Source organism: Rhinolophus sinicus, chromosome 16 (assembly GCF_057876585.1).
Source record: "Rhinolophus sinicus isolate RSI-liver-muscle chromosome 16, RSI-T2T, whole genome shotgun sequence".
Classification (NCBI taxonomy): Eukaryota; Metazoa; Chordata; class Mammalia; order Chiroptera; family Rhinolophidae; genus Rhinolophus; species Rhinolophus sinicus.
The window spans coordinates 90,797,953-90,816,227 of NC_142516.1; the positions used below are offsets into that span (position 1 = coordinate 90,797,953).

Sequence of the window (18,275 nt, forward strand, 5' to 3'; positions counted from 1 at the left end):
GAAGGTTAAAGGTCACACTTCAGGGTCTTCAAAATGGTGCACAAATCCTTATTTTATTAGGACCTACTAAAAAAAATACACACACAAAATGATGCTTCATCTTCTTTCCTTTACTGTTTCCGATTTCATCATATTTTGAATCTCCTTTGGAGAACAATAATGGTTTCCTTAATGTTAGGCAAGTGTTGACACACTTCTGAAGCTTCAGTCAAAATTCTCTCAGTGTAGGATCCCCTTGGTTACTGGACCCCAAGATCCAGAAGGTGAAAGAGACTCTCCCTGTGACCACCTCTCCACCCCATCGTCATAAGACACTGTGCTGGAGTGCTCGCCAGGTTCTGGGCTGTCTGCTCCCACTCGTGTAACATACAAGACAGACGATTTTTCACGCAAACATCTACTCAGGAAAGGATTTTTTTTTAAGTTCAGAAAACAGAAGTCAAATCATAACGGACACCCAGATGCTATATGCACATAGTAGGCATTTAAAATGAAATGCACTAAGTGCCTGATTAATTCGGAGGTCTTCACAGGAACTGTCCACGCACCTTTAGTCAATCTTTGTAACATCACATGGCCCTTCCACCTGTCATGAGGGGAGATAAGCTCAGAAAAAAAATAGCATTTCTTCAAACTCTGTATCCTTACATCTACAGATGTGCACTTAAGAACCCCGTATTTGTCCCCCACATCTCCCCATCTCACCCACTTTGCTTTCCTTCTGTTCCAATCTAAAAAGATTGCCATCCCACTGCTAACATGCGCTGTACTTGTCCCCACACTGTGCCTCCTCAAATACCAGTTCCACGTGGCACCCCAACAGTAAACTCCTGACAATCCACATCCCCGTCATCTAGTCCCGGGTCCATGCTCTAAACCAACACCTGCAGCTCATGTCCGCTGTCTTTCCCACCTGATTTGACAAGTCCTCCTTATGTATCCTCGGGTTTCACACACAGTCAGCACTATGTTAATTCGTGCTTTTTACGTATCGCTCTGCTTCTTAAACAGCTTTCAATGGGCACTGTGTTTCTCGAGGGCCCCATGAGTTATTTAGAGATGCCCTTTCACATTCAACAGTACCTACTGTCACTATAGATGTCCAAAGAATATTGGATGAATAAACATTTTCACATACTACTCATTTTGGACTTCTAATTTCTACTCAGTGACATAGTCCTTTCTATTGTGAAATACCATCTATCTTATCAATAATTCAAAGAATTGGAATCTTTTCTAACCCTTTGCTCCACTGCAATCCAGAATGGCACTCCACACACGAAAGTACACTTGGTGAAGTCTGCTGGCTTATTGATTGGAAGAAACATATCATTATCAACTTCAAAGCCATTATAAACTCCAGTTTGAAAGCTGGAGATGAGAATAACAACTTACCGTGACCCCAATTATTTCAGAAAACGAAAACGCTTTCACCACTCTAGAAACAATTCCAAGTACAGGATTAAATTTCACATAGAAAGTTGTATATTCAGTCATTATAAGGATGAAAAATGTTTGTGTTTTTAGTAAGACCGCATTCTGGTGCCTTGAGGCCCAACGGGCACAGGTAATGACTTGACGAAGCAAAGAGACCAGCTAGAAGCAGATGAATAATCACAGAAATCCTTACATTTCTGCACTTTCATTTTTGGGGGCAGACTTTGTAGTCAAGCACAACCCGACCACAGTAATGAATAAACAAACAACAATTCCAGACATCTGGTAGTGTGGGAGGAACAGATATTTTGGGCTGTCAGATAAATATTCAAACGATCAAACTGACTGCTGTTGCACCCCCGTCCCCCCCACTGAGCCACTTTTGTGAATGCCCATGGTGGACAAATCGATGGAGAAACCCAAAACTGCCACCTGAAGGCGTCCTGGTTCAGGCCTTCTGGCCCCACACAGCCTGCTTATTAGAGTCTAGTGCACACCTGCCAAACCATGGGACCGTCCCCTCCTCGAAGAAGCCAGCACTCCCCGCCACGGTGCTGGGGACGTCCTGCCATCTTCTGCCTCCAAGTCTCAAAGCTTCCAGGGCTGATGACCGAGCTGTCCATTCTTCCTCCAGAATATGTCAATTTCTTAAAACAAGTTCCAGTTGAGTTTTAACTAGGGAGCCATACCTGCCTCTTAGAGTGACCGTGTCTCCTTCTGTTCTGTGCATTTCGGAACTGAATCTCACTTCTCTATTTGCATGTAGCTCTGGGTCAGGGTACCTCGTCATTGCCCCAAGTATTGTCTGCAGCCCGTGTTAGCTGTCAACAATCTTTGGATCTCTAAAATGCTACTTATGGGATCAATTCAACTTTTAAGCACACATGTAGGCTAAAGAACTCTATAAAGAGAAAGAAAGGAACCAGTACCAAATACAGCTGCCCACTCTAAAATCTTTCGGGCTACTTCAACTACCCAAAGACCTGTTAATCCAAACATATATGCTCTAAGTCATTAGAGGACACTCTGGATCTACTGAGTGAATTGAACCTGAGGGATGACGTTTTCTACAAATTATAGCAGGTCCTCGAATAATGCCGTCTGTTCAATGTTTTGTTACAACATTGATGAGAACCGAGTATCGGTTCCCTGCCGGGGCCTCTGTCTATGTGCAGAGAAAACCTGTAGATTTTCTCCAGGAACTCTGGTTCCCCGCCCCCCACATCCCACTGTCCCTGTGTGAGTGGGTGTGTTATGGGAGGGCGTCCTGTCCAGGGTGGGTCCCACCTGGCGCCCTGAGCTGCTGTGATGGGCTCCATTCACTGCCACCCTGAACTGGAATAGCGGGCTGGAAAATCATTATCTCACTTGTGTTTATTCATCTTTCTTAAATGGATGTAGAGTTCATGTTGGTTTCAGTGTTTAATATGAGAAGGGTTTTGGACCTTTATTTAGCAGTTTGGTGATGTTTTTGTGACCAGAAATATGCCATGGGGACTTAACTCTTGTTTCTATCAATCAGCCTAGGGTAGAACTGGTTTCCTTGTACAGTTTCCAAGAACCTATGGACGATGTTAAGTGAGGACTTACTGTACTTGAGTACTCAGCTAGCTTCCGTCCCGGGAAAGAATTTCAGAATAGGGAAAACAGACTATCTTATCATTAAACAGTGGTTTCCTTACTACTTTAGTCCATATTCCTCTTATTATCACAGAAATTAAATGCTGGAGGAGAGGGGTTTGCTTAATGACACTGCTTAATTACGAGTCTTGAAATGCAAAACCAATATTGCCACCTAGTGGCAACGTGAGTCACCTACAAAACAGATTGTCTGAAGTAAAAATTATAAATGTCAAGGACAATAAAAGTTAAGTATAAGCACACTGAAACTAAGTAGCATAGAACGAAGTGCAAGAAAAGTTAAGTACTTCAGATGAACGGAGCTGTTCTCTAAGTTTTCAAAGCCAAGAATAATTCACCGGCGACGATCCTATTGTTTGATGGACTGTGTTTGACATTGTACAAGTAGGTGCCCTGGGGGACAGGGGAGGAGAGGAGCGCAGAGCTGAGGGTGGGACAGACGCCCTAAAGAACAAAGAGCACACGGGCACCCACGTGGGGCCCCAAATGAGCATGGAGGTCACCTGCAGGGCAGCAGGACCTGGAGGAGAGTCTGTCAAAGTAACACTAACGATACACGCAGCCAGAAGCTACAGCTTTGCGGGTGTTGAGCCTGGAGGCCATCGTCCTCAGTGAAAAGAGCCAGTCACAGAAAGACAAATCCTGTGTCATTCCACTTACAGGAGGCCCCTGGAGTCCTCAAATCCACAGAGACAGACAAGAGAAGGGGGGTCCCCAGGGTCTGGGGCAGGGGAAATGGGGAGTCATTATTTAGTGGGAACAGAGTTTCAGTTGGGAAAATGAAAAAGTTCTGGAAACGGGTAGCACAATGCAAATGCACCTTACAGAACAAAACCGTACACTTAAAAATGATTACAATGGCAAATTTTATGTTGTATGCTTTTTACCACAATTAAAAATAATCACACAGTGGCAATGGCGTCCCCCGCTGCTGAGGTGAGGGTACAGGCGGGAGTCCACACAGACTGTCCAGTGACATGGACAGTTTGAGCCCCTCCTGAGTCCTCAGGGGAAAAGGACTGATCACTACATGCCATCCCAGGAGGCCCCTGCTCTCTGTCCTCTGTGTCCTGGGTGGGCTGCGCCTGCTCTGCCCAGCCCCCAGACACGGGTCCCCAGGGTCCCACCGCTCCCCTGGAAGCACCTACAAGCTCTCAGCCGACTCCCAGACCTGCCATCTTCTGGCCAAACCTTTCTCCTGAGCTTCAGACATGCAGCCCCCACCACTGACCCTCCACCTCAGATTTCATCTACAGACACCTGAGTCATTGGCACCCTGTCACTCTGAGAGCCCGTCACCTGCAACCTCAGATGGTGGCTGGCCCCACCCGCCCTCAGTCCTCCCTGGATGTCCTCACTTCTCCTTCAGCCCCACACGGGCCCGATGTCCCCCAGCTCTGGCCCCACGTCACCCCACCACCATCACCTGAGAATCAGGCCCCCTTCCCCCGGCTCTCTTAAAGCTGCCCGCCTCACAGCCACCAGAGTGACGGTTTTAAACTGCAAAGCTAAGGTTGCAGCCCTAACGCTCTCCCCAGCAGTAATTCTCACAGGAAGCACTTTTAGTAACAGGGTAGGGGGTCGCTCCCAGCGCATACTGCCAGGGGCCAGACATACTCAGTGTCTTGGACATCAAAGACATTTCTTTCAAAATACCAGAAATGCCCCTGGGAAAGGCCTGGGTCCTCAAGAGGACATCCAGCTCCTCTGTGGTCAGGTCCCGGCCTAACCGTCCAGGCTGGCCGCCCTCATTGCCACCTGCCACCTGACCCCACCCTGGGACAGCAGGCAGCGCCCATACACACCGTGCTCCTGCCTCTCACCTGGCCGCCTTTACCTGGCTGCCCATGCAGAAAGCCCTCTCCTATTCCCACCCACCCCCAACCTAGCTAGTATTGAATTTTTATTGAATTTTTTTTCTTGTATTGCGGTAAGAACATTTAACGTGAACAAATTTTAAGTGTACAATCTGCCAAAGTCATAAAGGCCGGCACAGCAAGGTGATCCCGGGAACAGTCACAAGTTTAAATGACTGGCAAGTAAAGTGCTAGGTGACCCAGAGACAGGGACTTCGGTTCACAAGCTCTGGTGTGGCTGTCCTGGCGAAAGGCGGCAAGCCTGCGGTCCTCAGCGCTCTGTGGATCCACACCCTCCATGGCCGGCCTTCCTGCCTCCACTCCTGAGACACGGAGAAGCTCTAGCCAACACCTGTCCTCCACTCCTCACCACGACTGACAAGGTCAGCTTAGATGGGGACCTGTGACTACGGCTTAGATGGGACCTATGACCATCGTCCTGCCCCCAAGCCTAAAGCCAGCCCTAAACATCCAGGAATCTTGTACCTGGGCCCTACCCTCTGTGGAGGTCCCGAGCCTCCTGAAGAAGCAGCGCCCTCCCAAGTCTCACTGTCCCTAAGAGGACAAAAAGGAGGAACATGCTGTAATGTCCATGCTCCCACCAAAAGGTACCCACATGCCTAATTCCCACTTGAGCCGAGTCCTGGGAGTACGTACGGCCAGCCTCGAGGTCCCTGTAAGCCGCGCTTCCCAAAAAAGTGTGGGGCAAGGCAGGCAGAGAGCCAGTGGTTAGTACCCCTTGGCACAAAAAAGTCCAAAACATAAAAGAGGGGACCACTTGTAGAGGACATATGGGGCACTCTCTGTCGCCTGGTCTTTGCTGGCAAAGGCTGCCATTTCCACCTGAGTGTCAAGGACGATTAGTATGGATTCAGTGGGGAAGGTATACAATCTGAGACACACGGACCTGCCTGCCCAAGGCAGAAGGTACTTCTGAGAGCAACGTCACACGTGGGTACACAGGGATGCACAGATCTTCATTCATGGCGGAGCGAGTGACACATAATTGTCCTGATGTCATCGCTGAGCACAGTAATGTAGCTGCCAAGGCCCAATGGACCTACATTCCATCAGTGCTTGCCGGGACCACCTGAGGAACTGTGTGGGCTACTGGCGGCCCCCCGCCCCTGCAACAGCCTCCTGTGTCCACTCCACTAGGGATTCTGCTTCTGCAGAGCAAACGGAAGAAGCCCAGCCAGTCAAAGTGGTGGCATGTCTGCCTCTCTGAGGAAATCAGGAAAGGTTTATAGAAGAAACTCTCTAAAAGCTGGGTTTCCAGACAGAGAAGTCCAGACTCATCCAGCTGCTCCAATCTCCACCGAAAAAAAGCCATCTGCCTATAGCAGGCAATTCTTCCCTCCCCCTGAGAAGGTGTGATGCTGCAAGCAAGGGAGCCAGGGCCCTGTCCTCCCAAGGACGTGGGGAGGCTGGATGAATCTTGTACGTAAAGCATTTCGGGATGAAACAACGAGCCTTAATCCCAGCAGCGTCTCAGCCTTCAGTATCATTAGGGCGGCTCATTTTTCCTGTGACACGTCCAACCCTACTTCCCAGCCCCCACCAACAGAAAGACAGCAATCCATCATGCACACACGCCTTCCATCAGGGCGCCTGCCCAGACCCCCATGGCTGGCACCATCCACACTCACACACTTCCCTCCGGAGGCCACAGCAGGCGGTGCAGCAGCCTGAGGAATGTTTGTCGCTTGGCTACAGAAGAAAGCACCAGCAAGGCGACTCGAGGCGCAGCTCCCTTTGCCCCAAACCTCCAGCATTAAATTCAGTTCATGCCTCTTTTAAACTTTACTGAAATGGACCTGTACGTGTCGATCTTTCTCTCCGTGATCCTTCTCAGGTAATACATTACATATCAAATCAAAAGTTCAATTAATGATATCCAATTAAAAAACAGACTAAGAGACTCACAGAGGAAACATCACACTAAGGTTAATCAAAATGGTATTTCAACATGAAAATTGCCTTAGAACTTGTTACCAAAATTTTGAACGTTAATTATCTCTATTTTAAGCCCTGCTTTTAAAAAGTTATTTCTTCCACTTCTTTTATCATACTTTATGACAAAACCATGACAGTCCTATATAATTATGTAATTCTCTTAAATTGAAAAATATATATAATAATTTAGAATGTGATGTTTTGAGCATTAGGAATTAACTAGTGCATTTTAAGCCATAAACAGTCAATATAAATAAGCAAAACAAGTCAGAAGAATTATTCTCATTTAAATAAAATTGATTCTCTACAGACCAAGTGCTCTGGAGAACATAAATGTATCAATAAATGTTAGTGGAGGGTTGGCCCGGTGGCTCAGGCAGTTAGAGCTCCTTAGAGCTCCGTGCTCCTAACTCCGAAGGCTTCCAGTTCGATTCCCACATGGGCCAGTGGGCTCTCAACCACAAGGTTGCCAGTTCAATTCCTCAAGTCCCGCAAGGGATGGTGGGCTCTGCCCCCTGCAACTAGCAATGGCAACTGGACCTGGAGCTGAGCTGCGCCCTCCATAACTAAGACTCAAAGAACAACAACTTGAAGCTGAACAGCACCCTCCACAACTGAGATTGAAAGGACAACAACTTGACTTGGAAAAAAGAAGTCCTGGAAGTACACACTGTTCCCCAATAAAGTCCTGTTCCCCTTCCCCAATAAAAATAAATAAATAAATAAATAAATAAATAAATAAAGTAATTGCGGTTTAAAAAATAAATAAACAAAAATAAATAAATGTTAGTGGACATCCCAAACCATCTCCACATACCTGGGTAAGATCTGCAGCTTGCTTTAAGATGCTTCTTTTTAACTGTTCTGCTCTCTTTGCGTGAAAAGAATTACTTTGACTCTGGATGACAAATACAATTCCTTTCAAATCTAGAACCAAAAAAAAAAATATTTTCAGGTATTTATATTTTACTTTTCTTTAAAGTTTATTGGGGCGACAATTGTTAGCAAAGTTACATAGATTTCAGGTGTACAATTCTGTAATATATTATCTATATATCACATTGTGTGTTCACCAAAGGTATTTATATTTTAACAACTGAAATAAACTTGAAAACAAGTTTAAAAACAAGACAGCTATAAGGCAAGGCTTCAGACAATAAAACTCTTACGGGAAAAAAATCAATGTATACGGAATTCCAATGATAAAATCTGTTTTTAAACTGATCTCCGAAACTTCCTGCCTAGAAGTCAGCAAGCAAACCAGCTCCCTGTACTAGATCACACCTGTGGTCGCACTGAATTTGCTCTTGCACCTGTGAAAAGGAACAACTGCGAACCTGGGAAAGTATGACCATGTCTAGAACACTGACCCCCCAACAGCTGAAAATCTTGCTCGCAAGTAGCCTTTTAACAATGCACACACAATCCTACATTGCGCCCCTACCTGTTAGGAGTTGACTTGTGTCCCCCAAACTTATGTTGACATCCTGAGCCCCAGGACCTCAGAACGTGACCGTGTTTGGACCTGGGTCTTTACAGAGGTGATCAACTTAAAGTGAGGTCGTTAGTGTGGGCCCTGATCCAATGTATTTGCTGTCCTTATAAACAGAGGACATGTGAAGTGAAGTGAAGACACAGGGAGAAGACGGTCGTCTACAAACCAAGGAGAGAAGCCTTAGAAGACACCTTGATCTTAGACTTCCAGCCTCAAGAGCCATTAGACAAAGTTCTGTTTTTGAGCCACACAATTTGTGGTACTGCGTTTCTGTAGCCCTAGCAAATTAACATACTACCTCCAGAATGTTCTGGATGGTCCCCCAAGGTGACATTCAACAGTGACTGCATATGTCCCATGTGTTTACAAGAGCTTGCGAATACATAACTCAAGTCTTCCGGGCCCGCCCTCACAAGGCACCCAGCCAGAACTGAGTGTTCTGTTCAGGAAATCAGTCTTAATTTCATAGCAGCCAGGCTTTAGCAAGCAGAGTCTATGACTGACACTGGTATGTCACACCCACCTGACCGGGAGGACTATCGGAGGTTGTCCTGAGGGACATGGCTGCTCAGCTGCCACCATGGAGAAGCACATCAGGCCTCCCCGGCTTGGAGCTTGTGATAAGAGAACTAGAAACAGCCGTGTGTCAGCACCCTGCCACCAGACAGGGGCGCTGGCAGAAGGCAGGTGTCACATTCATTTCATTACAGCCTCCAGCCAGGTTTACAGGAAATGAATGTGGGAACCTTCCCCCACCATAGCCTTTCCCTGTAACGCCTCAACTCCGGAACACTAACTTGGTCTTAATTTTATTCTACTATATTTTATTGCTCTTATGTTCAGTTCCACAGTTTCATTCATGTATTCACTCTCTCAGATATTCATACAACAAATCGTTCCACAGTGAGCCATCTAGATCTAAAAATAATCCAAAATGCTCTTTGGTTAAAACTGCGTAAAAAATGTAAGAGGAACAGCTGCACAGCCAACTGAATCCGACCTCAGTGCTTCTCGGTGGGGGTTTATGTGAGTATGAAGACGGCCCGTGTCTACCTCCACTTTAAATCAGCTCTTGGCTCTGTAAATCGGTCCTCCCAATAAGGCTTAAATGGTGTCTTCTAGTTCAGCTAAACTGTAATCGTCCATCCACTATGCCTGAAATATTAACATAAACTGACACACGCAAGTTATAAAGATCTACTTTTGTTAAGAATGAAGTAAAACATCAGGGAATAATTCTGCAAACTGTAATGAAGTTGAGGCACATTCCCAGTGCCCCAGAAACCCCACTGCTATGAACCGTCCTTGAGAAACCCCCACGCGTGTAAGAGGATTTATAACAAGCACGCTTCCAGCAGTACTGTGTAAAAGGAAAACACTGGAAGCAACTCAAATACCCACTAACAAGACCCACTGACCGGAACACTCTGCAGTCACAAAAATTCAGCAGCACTACACACATCAGCCCAGGTGGCACTGGAGACAAATCGTAGAGACAGAAGGCGCAGAAAAGCAAGCGGCCACGGAACAATGATGGAAGTCACTGGTGTACAAAGATGAACGCAAACATGCATGAAGTGGGCGTGTGCTACAAGCGCACGCATCTATGTGTGTGTACACACGACGTGAAAGTACAGGACGAACGCGACTCATACACAACACCCAGGTCGTGGCTCAAGGGCTCCAGCTGTTAGCAACGTTTCATTTGTTAAGCTAGGTGGTAGGTAGGTCCATTATATTACTCTTTGTAGCTCTGTATGTTCAGAATAATTCATAATGCAATTTCTAACAAGGCAGCTCCATCCATCAAAGGTCACTCCAGCACTCAGCACAGAAACCAGCTCCTGCCACTGCTGCCAGCTCAGCCAAGCTCCCACTGTCCCCAGCTCGCGCAATGCAGGGAAGAGGCTTTACAAGAGAAGAAAAAGCAAATTGCCCCGCTTTTCACACACCTGGGTCATGGCTGTGAGTTGTACGTGTTTCTTCATTACTGAGAAATCATCCCCTTCCTTTCCCAGGGGCCTTGGTCACACATGCTCTGTGCATTCATTCAGCAAACATCTCTGCCTGAGACTCTACCAAGTGCAAGACTCTGGAACACAAAGGTGACCAAACACAGTCCCTGCACATCAGCACCTGAGTCTAATGCACTGTTGCGGGGGGGGGGGGGGGGGGGGGATTGCAGATTGGTGCGGCCACTATGGAAAATGGTGTGAAGGTTCCTCAAAAACTTGAAAATAGAACTACCTTATGAGCCAGCAATTCCACTCTAGGCATTTATCCAATGAAAACAAAAACACTAATTTGAAAAGACAATGCACCCCTATGTTCATTGCAGAATTTAATACCCAAGATATGGAAGCAACCTAAGTGTCTGTCAATAGACAACTGGATAAAGAAGAGGTGATACATATGTACAATGCAATATCATTGAGCCATAAAAAAGAATGAAATCTTACCATTTACAACAACATGGATAGACCTAGAGGGTATTATGCTAAGTGATACAACTCATACAAATACTGTATGGTTTCACTTTTATGTGGAATCTCAAAAAAAAAAAAATAACGACAAACAAAACAGACTCATAGAAACAGGGACCAAAAAAGAAGGTTACCACAGGGAAAGGGTGGGGGAAGGGCGAAAAGGGGAAGGGGAATATATCAATAATATTGTGATAAGTTTACACAGTGATAGATGATTACTAGAATTAGTGAGGTGATCACATTGTAAGGAATAAAAATGTGGAATCACTATATTGTACACCTAAAATAAACATAACTAATATATTGTATACCATCTATACTCCAGTTAAAAAAGTAAAACTTAAAATTTTTTTTTAAAAAATAAGATAGGCCACCATAACACAAGGGGTGAATGCAAAGAGCCCACCTGGGGAACCCTGGGGACACAGAGGAGGGGGGAGGTAGTGCAAGAAGAGCTTCTGGGGGGAGGTGTTAGCAGAGTTTCCTTTGAAAAGCAGCTGTTTGTGCAGGCTCGGGCTCAGAGGGTCACAGCAGACAGAAGTGGGGTTATCACCGAGCCCACAGCCGGCCTTATCTCGGCAGCATCCCTGAGTGGTGAGCAGGAAGTGTGTCGGGCATTGCTGAGAACAGGGCATAGGGAACGGTCAGCCATAAAGTTAGAGATGGAGGTTGGGTCAGCCAGACCAGATCGTGAAGGGTTCTGACGCCACATTCAGAGGCTGGGGACTAATCGCTTTCAAATGCAGAAGGGCTCAGGAGCCATCTGGCGCCCCAGACGGTGGAGCCTTCCCAGAGGAGGAGATGAGGATACAGTCCTGGGGACACCCCGAGAAGACAGGGGAGGACCCTCCCCACAGAGAGAGCAGCAAAGGTTCGGGACAACGAGTGGAATTCAGAGCCCTGAACATCGGAACTGTTAGGTATGGCTGAGGAATAGGCTGCTTGTAGGGGAGTGGCCGGGGTGAGGCAAAGGAGGAAGGGTGCATCCGGTTCCCAAAACCCTGATAATAAGGAACGACAGAAAATCATCTCTGTGCTGTTCAGCCCTAGCCCCTTTCAGAGGAGAACCAGGCTGGTACCACTTAGTGCCGAAAAAAGCGTCTGTGCATAAATTGCTGCCGTTCTGTATCAGCACTGAGAAATACTTTCTGACACGCACGCTAAGCCCTCCCTCTCCTGGGGGCGTCTAGATCCCAGCTCACCTGGGTAGCTGTCTTCTCTGCCGACACCTCCCACTGCCCCATCTCTGGACCTAATAAGACAGTCCCACTACCTCCTTTCACTATGCTTGCACGTCCCTAAACTCAGTGCAATTTGCTTCCACCAAACACTGTCACAAGTCAAGACAGATTGTCACTGTTTCTCCTCCAGGAAAATGCGACAAATGAGTCGTACACTAAGTGCCTGACAATAATGATGAGTGTGACAGGGAAGATAAAGAAATCAGTCAAGGATTCGGAAGGGACCGAAGCCAGTGCTGAGGTGCCAAGAGCGTTAAGTGAAGGCTTCAGAACCGGGGACGTCAGAAAGGCGGCCTGCGGGGGAAGAGATTCTTCCCCAGAGGTGAAGAAATCAAAGGCCCGCTCTTCCTGCAGGGCTGAGCACCCTCGCGTGCCACACACTCTGAAAGCACTGGTCTCTCCTGGTGAGAAATTATCTGGAGACACAGATTCATCAGGCTGGTGTCCTGCTGATGGACACCCACGCGGCATTCTTTGGGTAAATGCCGAATAACAAGCACCCTCAGGATTTAAGGGACAAGCATACATACAGGCACACACATGAAGAGTCTCCAATTATGTGTCACGTGGTGACAATAATGTCACTAGTGAGTGTATGGATCAGGCGGTGAGCCAGGAGACAAGACAGGACTCGCACCCTGGAAGGCTGGCACCCAGCCCTGAGTGCTGAGACATGACCTGAACACTCGGAATCCACTGGCAGCTGCCGTAGTAGCCCCCGGCCCTGTACACTCATAGGAAGTGAAACGAATAATCCCTAGGGTCTTTTTTAGATGAACTGACACCAAGTGTCACCAGATTGGCCATTCGCAATTCCAAGAATATAGATTTCTGGCCCAGGTAACTTCTCTTTCAAGCCCGTGTTCCCAACGGTGGTCATTACTCTATCTATTAACCATTTTATTACAGGGAGACCCATCAGCTCCCATAAAATAAATATCCAGATAAATGCCCAAACCCACAGGGTTAGCAACAGAGAGAAAATCTCCACTCGGGAAGGAGTGGCTGAACCATGCAGAATGTTTTCACAGAGAGAAGAAAAAGAATGATGCAATGTGTGCCCTCACATAGTGCTACTCTCAGAGCCTGCAGACCCCACCCATGGCCCTGTGCTCCCCCAGGTGCCAGGCCTCAGAGATAACTACCCCATCCTCTGCTACCGCCAGGGGCCTCTCCTGCCTTCCCAACTCCTTAGAATCCAGGCCCAGGAAGTAAGGCCTAGAACGGAAGGCGTACCTTTTCCTCCTGTCCAGGGCCACTTTCCAGGTCCCCCGCCTACCGTGGGACAACTGATGGTGACAAAGTTCTCACCCTCTGGGGAGAGGTGTGGCCTTACCCTCCCTCAGCCACACACTGGGGCATGTTTCCCACAGAATACAGAAAAGACTAACTCTTGGCCACATCCCTGAAGACACAATATACTGGTGGAGAGAGAGATGTTTAAAAGAGGTTGCAAATAAGAGTGTATATGGATGGTGACAGGAATGTAAAGTGTCTGCAAAGGAGTGAGCAGTCGCGTCTGCACCTGGGATCAGGAACCGCACAGAGGACACGTGGGAGGGCTGACCGCAGCGCCCGTGGTATCTGCGGTCCACGGCGGGGAGAAGGCTCCAGGCAGAGAAGGGCACGAGCAGGCCCCGGCATGTCCTTTCCTCCTGCTGGTGTGGGCCCCAGTCACAGAGACCATGTCTGACTCACCTGTCATCCCCAGAGGGCCCACCTGACAGCTAATCTGCCCTTACTGGAAACTCAGTAACTTATGGCAGAGGGACCTAAATCCAGCATACAAGATGTTAATTTGATACATACTACACATGAATGTCAATGTGAGAAGTGTTCTCCTGTGTCTTCATGAGGGCAAACGCTGGGCTGCGTATTCGGACAATAATATTTACACCATAAATAAAATCAGAAAGAAAAATGCACTTCACTGAAACATAATTTATAAGAAATACACTTGTTAAAAACAAAATCATTACTTACCTATGTCATTGTTCCTTGATATTCCACTTTTCTCCAAATTCTGCATTTTAAACAAAAGAGAAAAAGATAAATCTCATCACGTCACAAACAATACACCAAGTAAATATGTATGGTACACATTAAGGGAAGAAATGGAAGATAAGAGCTTAGAAATGTTTGCCTAAAAACACAGACCAAAATTAAGCGGGGAAAAGCGCAGTGATGTGCCTCTGTACTGTGACACACGCCTCGCTGGGGCTGTCCCTTCCTTCTGTGATCCTGGCCATCACTTAATTGAGCTGAGGCTCTTTCCTCCTTTGTGACGTGGAGCTAACGCTTAATTGGTTCACAGTGTTCTCGGGACATTAATTTAGAAACCTCATGTTAACCTCAAAATATAGTAAAAAACCTTTCAAAGTGAGAGGCAACAGCATTTATCTGAGATCCGAAAGAGGAGCTACTGGGACGCACTGATTCAGGCAGAAGCCAGGTAGTGCTTTGAGGAGACAAAGCCGATGGTATTTATGCGAAGGGGACGGAGACAGTGACATCAACAGAAGGGAGGCACTGCTACTGGTGCAGATAACGTGACACAGTGATGCTAATTCTAAACAATGGTTTCACCTTGCAATCCAGTAGTCATCAGCCCGGTAGTCATAATATCTGCTTTCTTGTTCTCCTTGCAAACAGTTCTTTGGGACATGTGCATGCTGCCTTAGGCCCGGCCTAAGGTCACTTTGCCCTGTTTTAACATCAAGGTTTGAGGCCTAAGACCTGCAAGCCGTTCTTACAGCACGGCAGCTCCAGCTCCACTTTTCAGTGGCTCCGTTTTTTTTTATTATTATTATTTATTTATTTATTTTTTAACCGTTGTAAACTCTAAAGTATTGCAAACATAGCGGAGATAGTATCAGTTCTGGTAGTGTGCCCTTGTGAAGATGAGCCCTGCTAATGACTGTTCTTCTCATCTTTTAGGTGGCGCAGTACCAGTAGCGCGGTGTTCTCTCCCCCCTGAGGCGCTGCACGGGGGCCCTGGACATGGTCGCCACAGGCCCAGACCGGGTGTCTTAGGGCTGCAGCGCTGCACACACGGAATCTGGATGTGGACACAGAAACACCTCGTCCTGATCCAAGGGAAACCAGGGAGAAGCGTGAAGGTTCTCTGACAAAGTGCCAAGTGGCAGCAGCTAACTGCCATTTCCATTGTTTTCTCCGGCAGACAAGGAAGTCATTTTCTCTCTCATTGTCCTTTCCTGCTTTCAACCGCCATATGCTATAATTATGACAGCTGGACAATGGCAAATATCCTTCCCTTTTCTTCACAGGCTGCAATGAGAAGTACGATGCGGAGCCCGCACAAACAAACCGGGAGCAGTCTAAACGCCAAGACAGCCTCACACAGATGCCGTCTCTTAGAATGCTAAAGGGACCGTGACAATAGACAGGGGCAGACAGTGAAACACAGGAGCGTGTTTCCTTTGGTAGCATTTTCTGAAATGATTTTTATCTCAAGAACAGAAATACCACTGAGTCATGAAGAAAAGAACCCCAGAGTTACATACTCATTTGGCTCACCCCAGGATCAACTGACACGTTACTTACTCCTGATAAAACACATACTTTTTGGAAGAGAAAAAAAAAAAAAAGACTGGAAAGCTCAACCCACTTGTGTAAATGTGGTATCAAAGGCAGGACCATCCTAAGTCAGCATGTGTGGACTCCGTGCATCTCCCATACTCTAAATGCCTTTAGGACCGAGGGCTTTGCTCGAGCTGTGCGGGGCCACCAGGGGCTGCTGCTAGTGGATTTTGAGCAGAATGTCCTGCTCCCGGGGAAGGAGTGCTGGCCGGGGATCCAGAAGGGTCTCTCAGCTCCCACCATTCATCTGCTGTCTTCTCCTTGGGGCTCATGGAAAACAGGAAATTTTAGCTCTCAAAATAGCATTGGAATGAATAAAGGAAATATAGTACGTACATACAATGGAATACTATTCAGCCTTAAAAAAGAAATACTGACACATGCTACAATGTGGCTGAACCTTGAGGACATTATGCTAAGTGATGTAAAAAATAATATAAACAGAGCAGGACCTGCCATCCCAGAGGAACCACCTCGCACGTCTTAGGCCTCAAACCTTTGGATGTTAAAACAGGGCAAAATAACCTTTGCACTGGGCCTAAGGCAACAGTGTATGCCAAACAACTGTTTGCAAAAATAACAAGAAAGCTGATATTAGGACTACTGGACTGAAAAGTAAAAGCAAGTCTTTAGAATTAGCATCACTTTGTTACCTTATCTGCACCAACAACAATGCCTTCCTTCTATTAATTGTTCTCCTTCCCCTTCCCAAAAATACCCCTTGCCTTCCCTCCTAATCAGAACACTATTTGGGCTTCTGCCCGAGCTTCTGCCTGAATCAGTGCGTCCTGAATAGCTGTTCTTAATGACCTCAAATAAATGCATGTGGACTCTTCACTTTGCCTGTTTTTAGGTTAACATATCAATCAGCCAGTCACCAAAGGACAAATGCTGTGTGATTCCACTTACAGGAGGTCCCTAGAGTGGTCAAATTCATAGAGACAGGAAGTAGAGGGTGGTGGCCAGGGGCTGGGGTGGGGAAGGGGCAGTTGTTTAATGGGGACAGAGTTTCAGTTTTGCGGGATGAAAAGAATTCTGGAGACTGGCCACACAATACTGTACTTAACACTACTTGACTGCACACTTAAAAGTGGTTAAACTTTATGTTGTGTGTATTTTATCACAATTAAAAAAAACAGCATTGAAGATGATCCAATCGAACAACCTCCTTTTACAAATGCAACAACAGAGGCTGAGAAAAGATAAAGGATTTTCCTAATATCCAACCGTCATTCTAGCCACAGAACTATGTTTAAAACTGAGATTTTTTTACTCCTTCTCAACGTTCCTTTTCTCATACCCCCCGTGAAAATGCATGTCCAGTCTTCCTCCAGAGGTGGTTTTCAGAAAATGGGCATCATTAGATATAAACAACTTTTGAGAATAACCTAAAAATAATACCTATGACAGCAGTCACCTTATCAACAAGTTGAAAAATAAAAAGGATCCTGAATTGAGTGTTTCCAGACTTGTAACTGAAACAAGCTGGAGCACCACTGGACTTTCCATCAGAGATCTTTGTGAAACCAAAGAAAAGCAACCAAAATTATACCTCTTTCTCTTTGCCGTCAAGCACTGCCCCTCCGACTGGCTGGCATAATAGCTAGGAAGTGATTAGCCACTTCAAATGGCTCAATTTGTAAACAGTAAAAATAAAATATCCAAGAAACAGCTGGACTACGTGAATTGAAACCGAACCAGAATGGTCTTGAGTAATTTTCCCTTTAAGAAAGAAAATTAGACTAAATGAACAAATTGACAGAACATTTAAAATTCTGTCTCCAGCTTCCATCATGAAAATGCTTAGTTCTTCCCAACAAGAAATAAACACATGATTTGTTTTATTATTTCTGTTGCCGTATGTTTCTTCCACTGACTATCAATATCAGTCAAACGTGCTTGCTGTCAACATTTCATAAGTCAACTGAGCTGCTATTCAGATCAGAAAGGTTTTTCACCAATGCATCTGCCCCACAGACAGCGAGCGTCCCCATCTCTGGGAAAGGACTAATCAAGTCACCCTTGGTCCAGTTTTATTTTTTGAGGCGCAACAGATTTGAACACCTGCAATCCATCTATGTAAGCCTTCGTTTATAAATCCTTCAAAAGAAAAGTAGACATCCTCAATAGAATGTGATATGAAATCTTTTAAGAAGAGATAAAATGGCCTCTTCTTCCCCATCACAAGCAGCCCCCGCCACCCGCAGACTCTGAGTAAAACAAATTAATCCGCATGCCTGCCTTCATCTGGGTGCTCAGCCATACATTGGGTCTGTGTTCTTCCCGCCTCCACCCCTTACTAGCCCCGACCTCAGTTTCTTCTCTGTCAAACAGGAATCATAATTACAAGACCTACTTCACAGGGATGTGGTGAGAGTTTAATTAGAGCATATAAGGCTGAGTAGTGTCTGCCCAAAGCAAATACTCAGTATTTCCCATCATCATCATCTACTTCATATGAAGTCAAATGCCAACATAAAGGGAAGTGAACCAATTAAAGCAGGAAGGTCTGTGGTCTTTTTGGTACTGTTTAGGTTCCTTTTGAAAGGCTGAGTAACATTTC

General features: G+C 46.2%; 1 protein-coding gene across 1 annotated transcript in view; it reads right to left on the reverse strand.

The window, feature by feature from the left end:
• Positions 1-18,275, reverse strand: part of B3GLCT (beta 3-glucosyltransferase) — a 99,413-nt gene that overhangs the window by 65,289 nt on the left and 15,849 nt on the right. Inside the window, exons 3-4 of the mRNA XM_074330078.2 lie at positions 14,096-14,135; positions 7,708-7,817 (exon numbers count right to left, since the gene is read on the reverse strand). Of these exons, the coding sequence (XP_074186179.2) occupies positions 7,708-7,817; positions 14,096-14,135 (150 nt within the window). The remainder of the gene's footprint in view (positions 1-7,707; positions 7,818-14,095; positions 14,136-18,275) is intronic.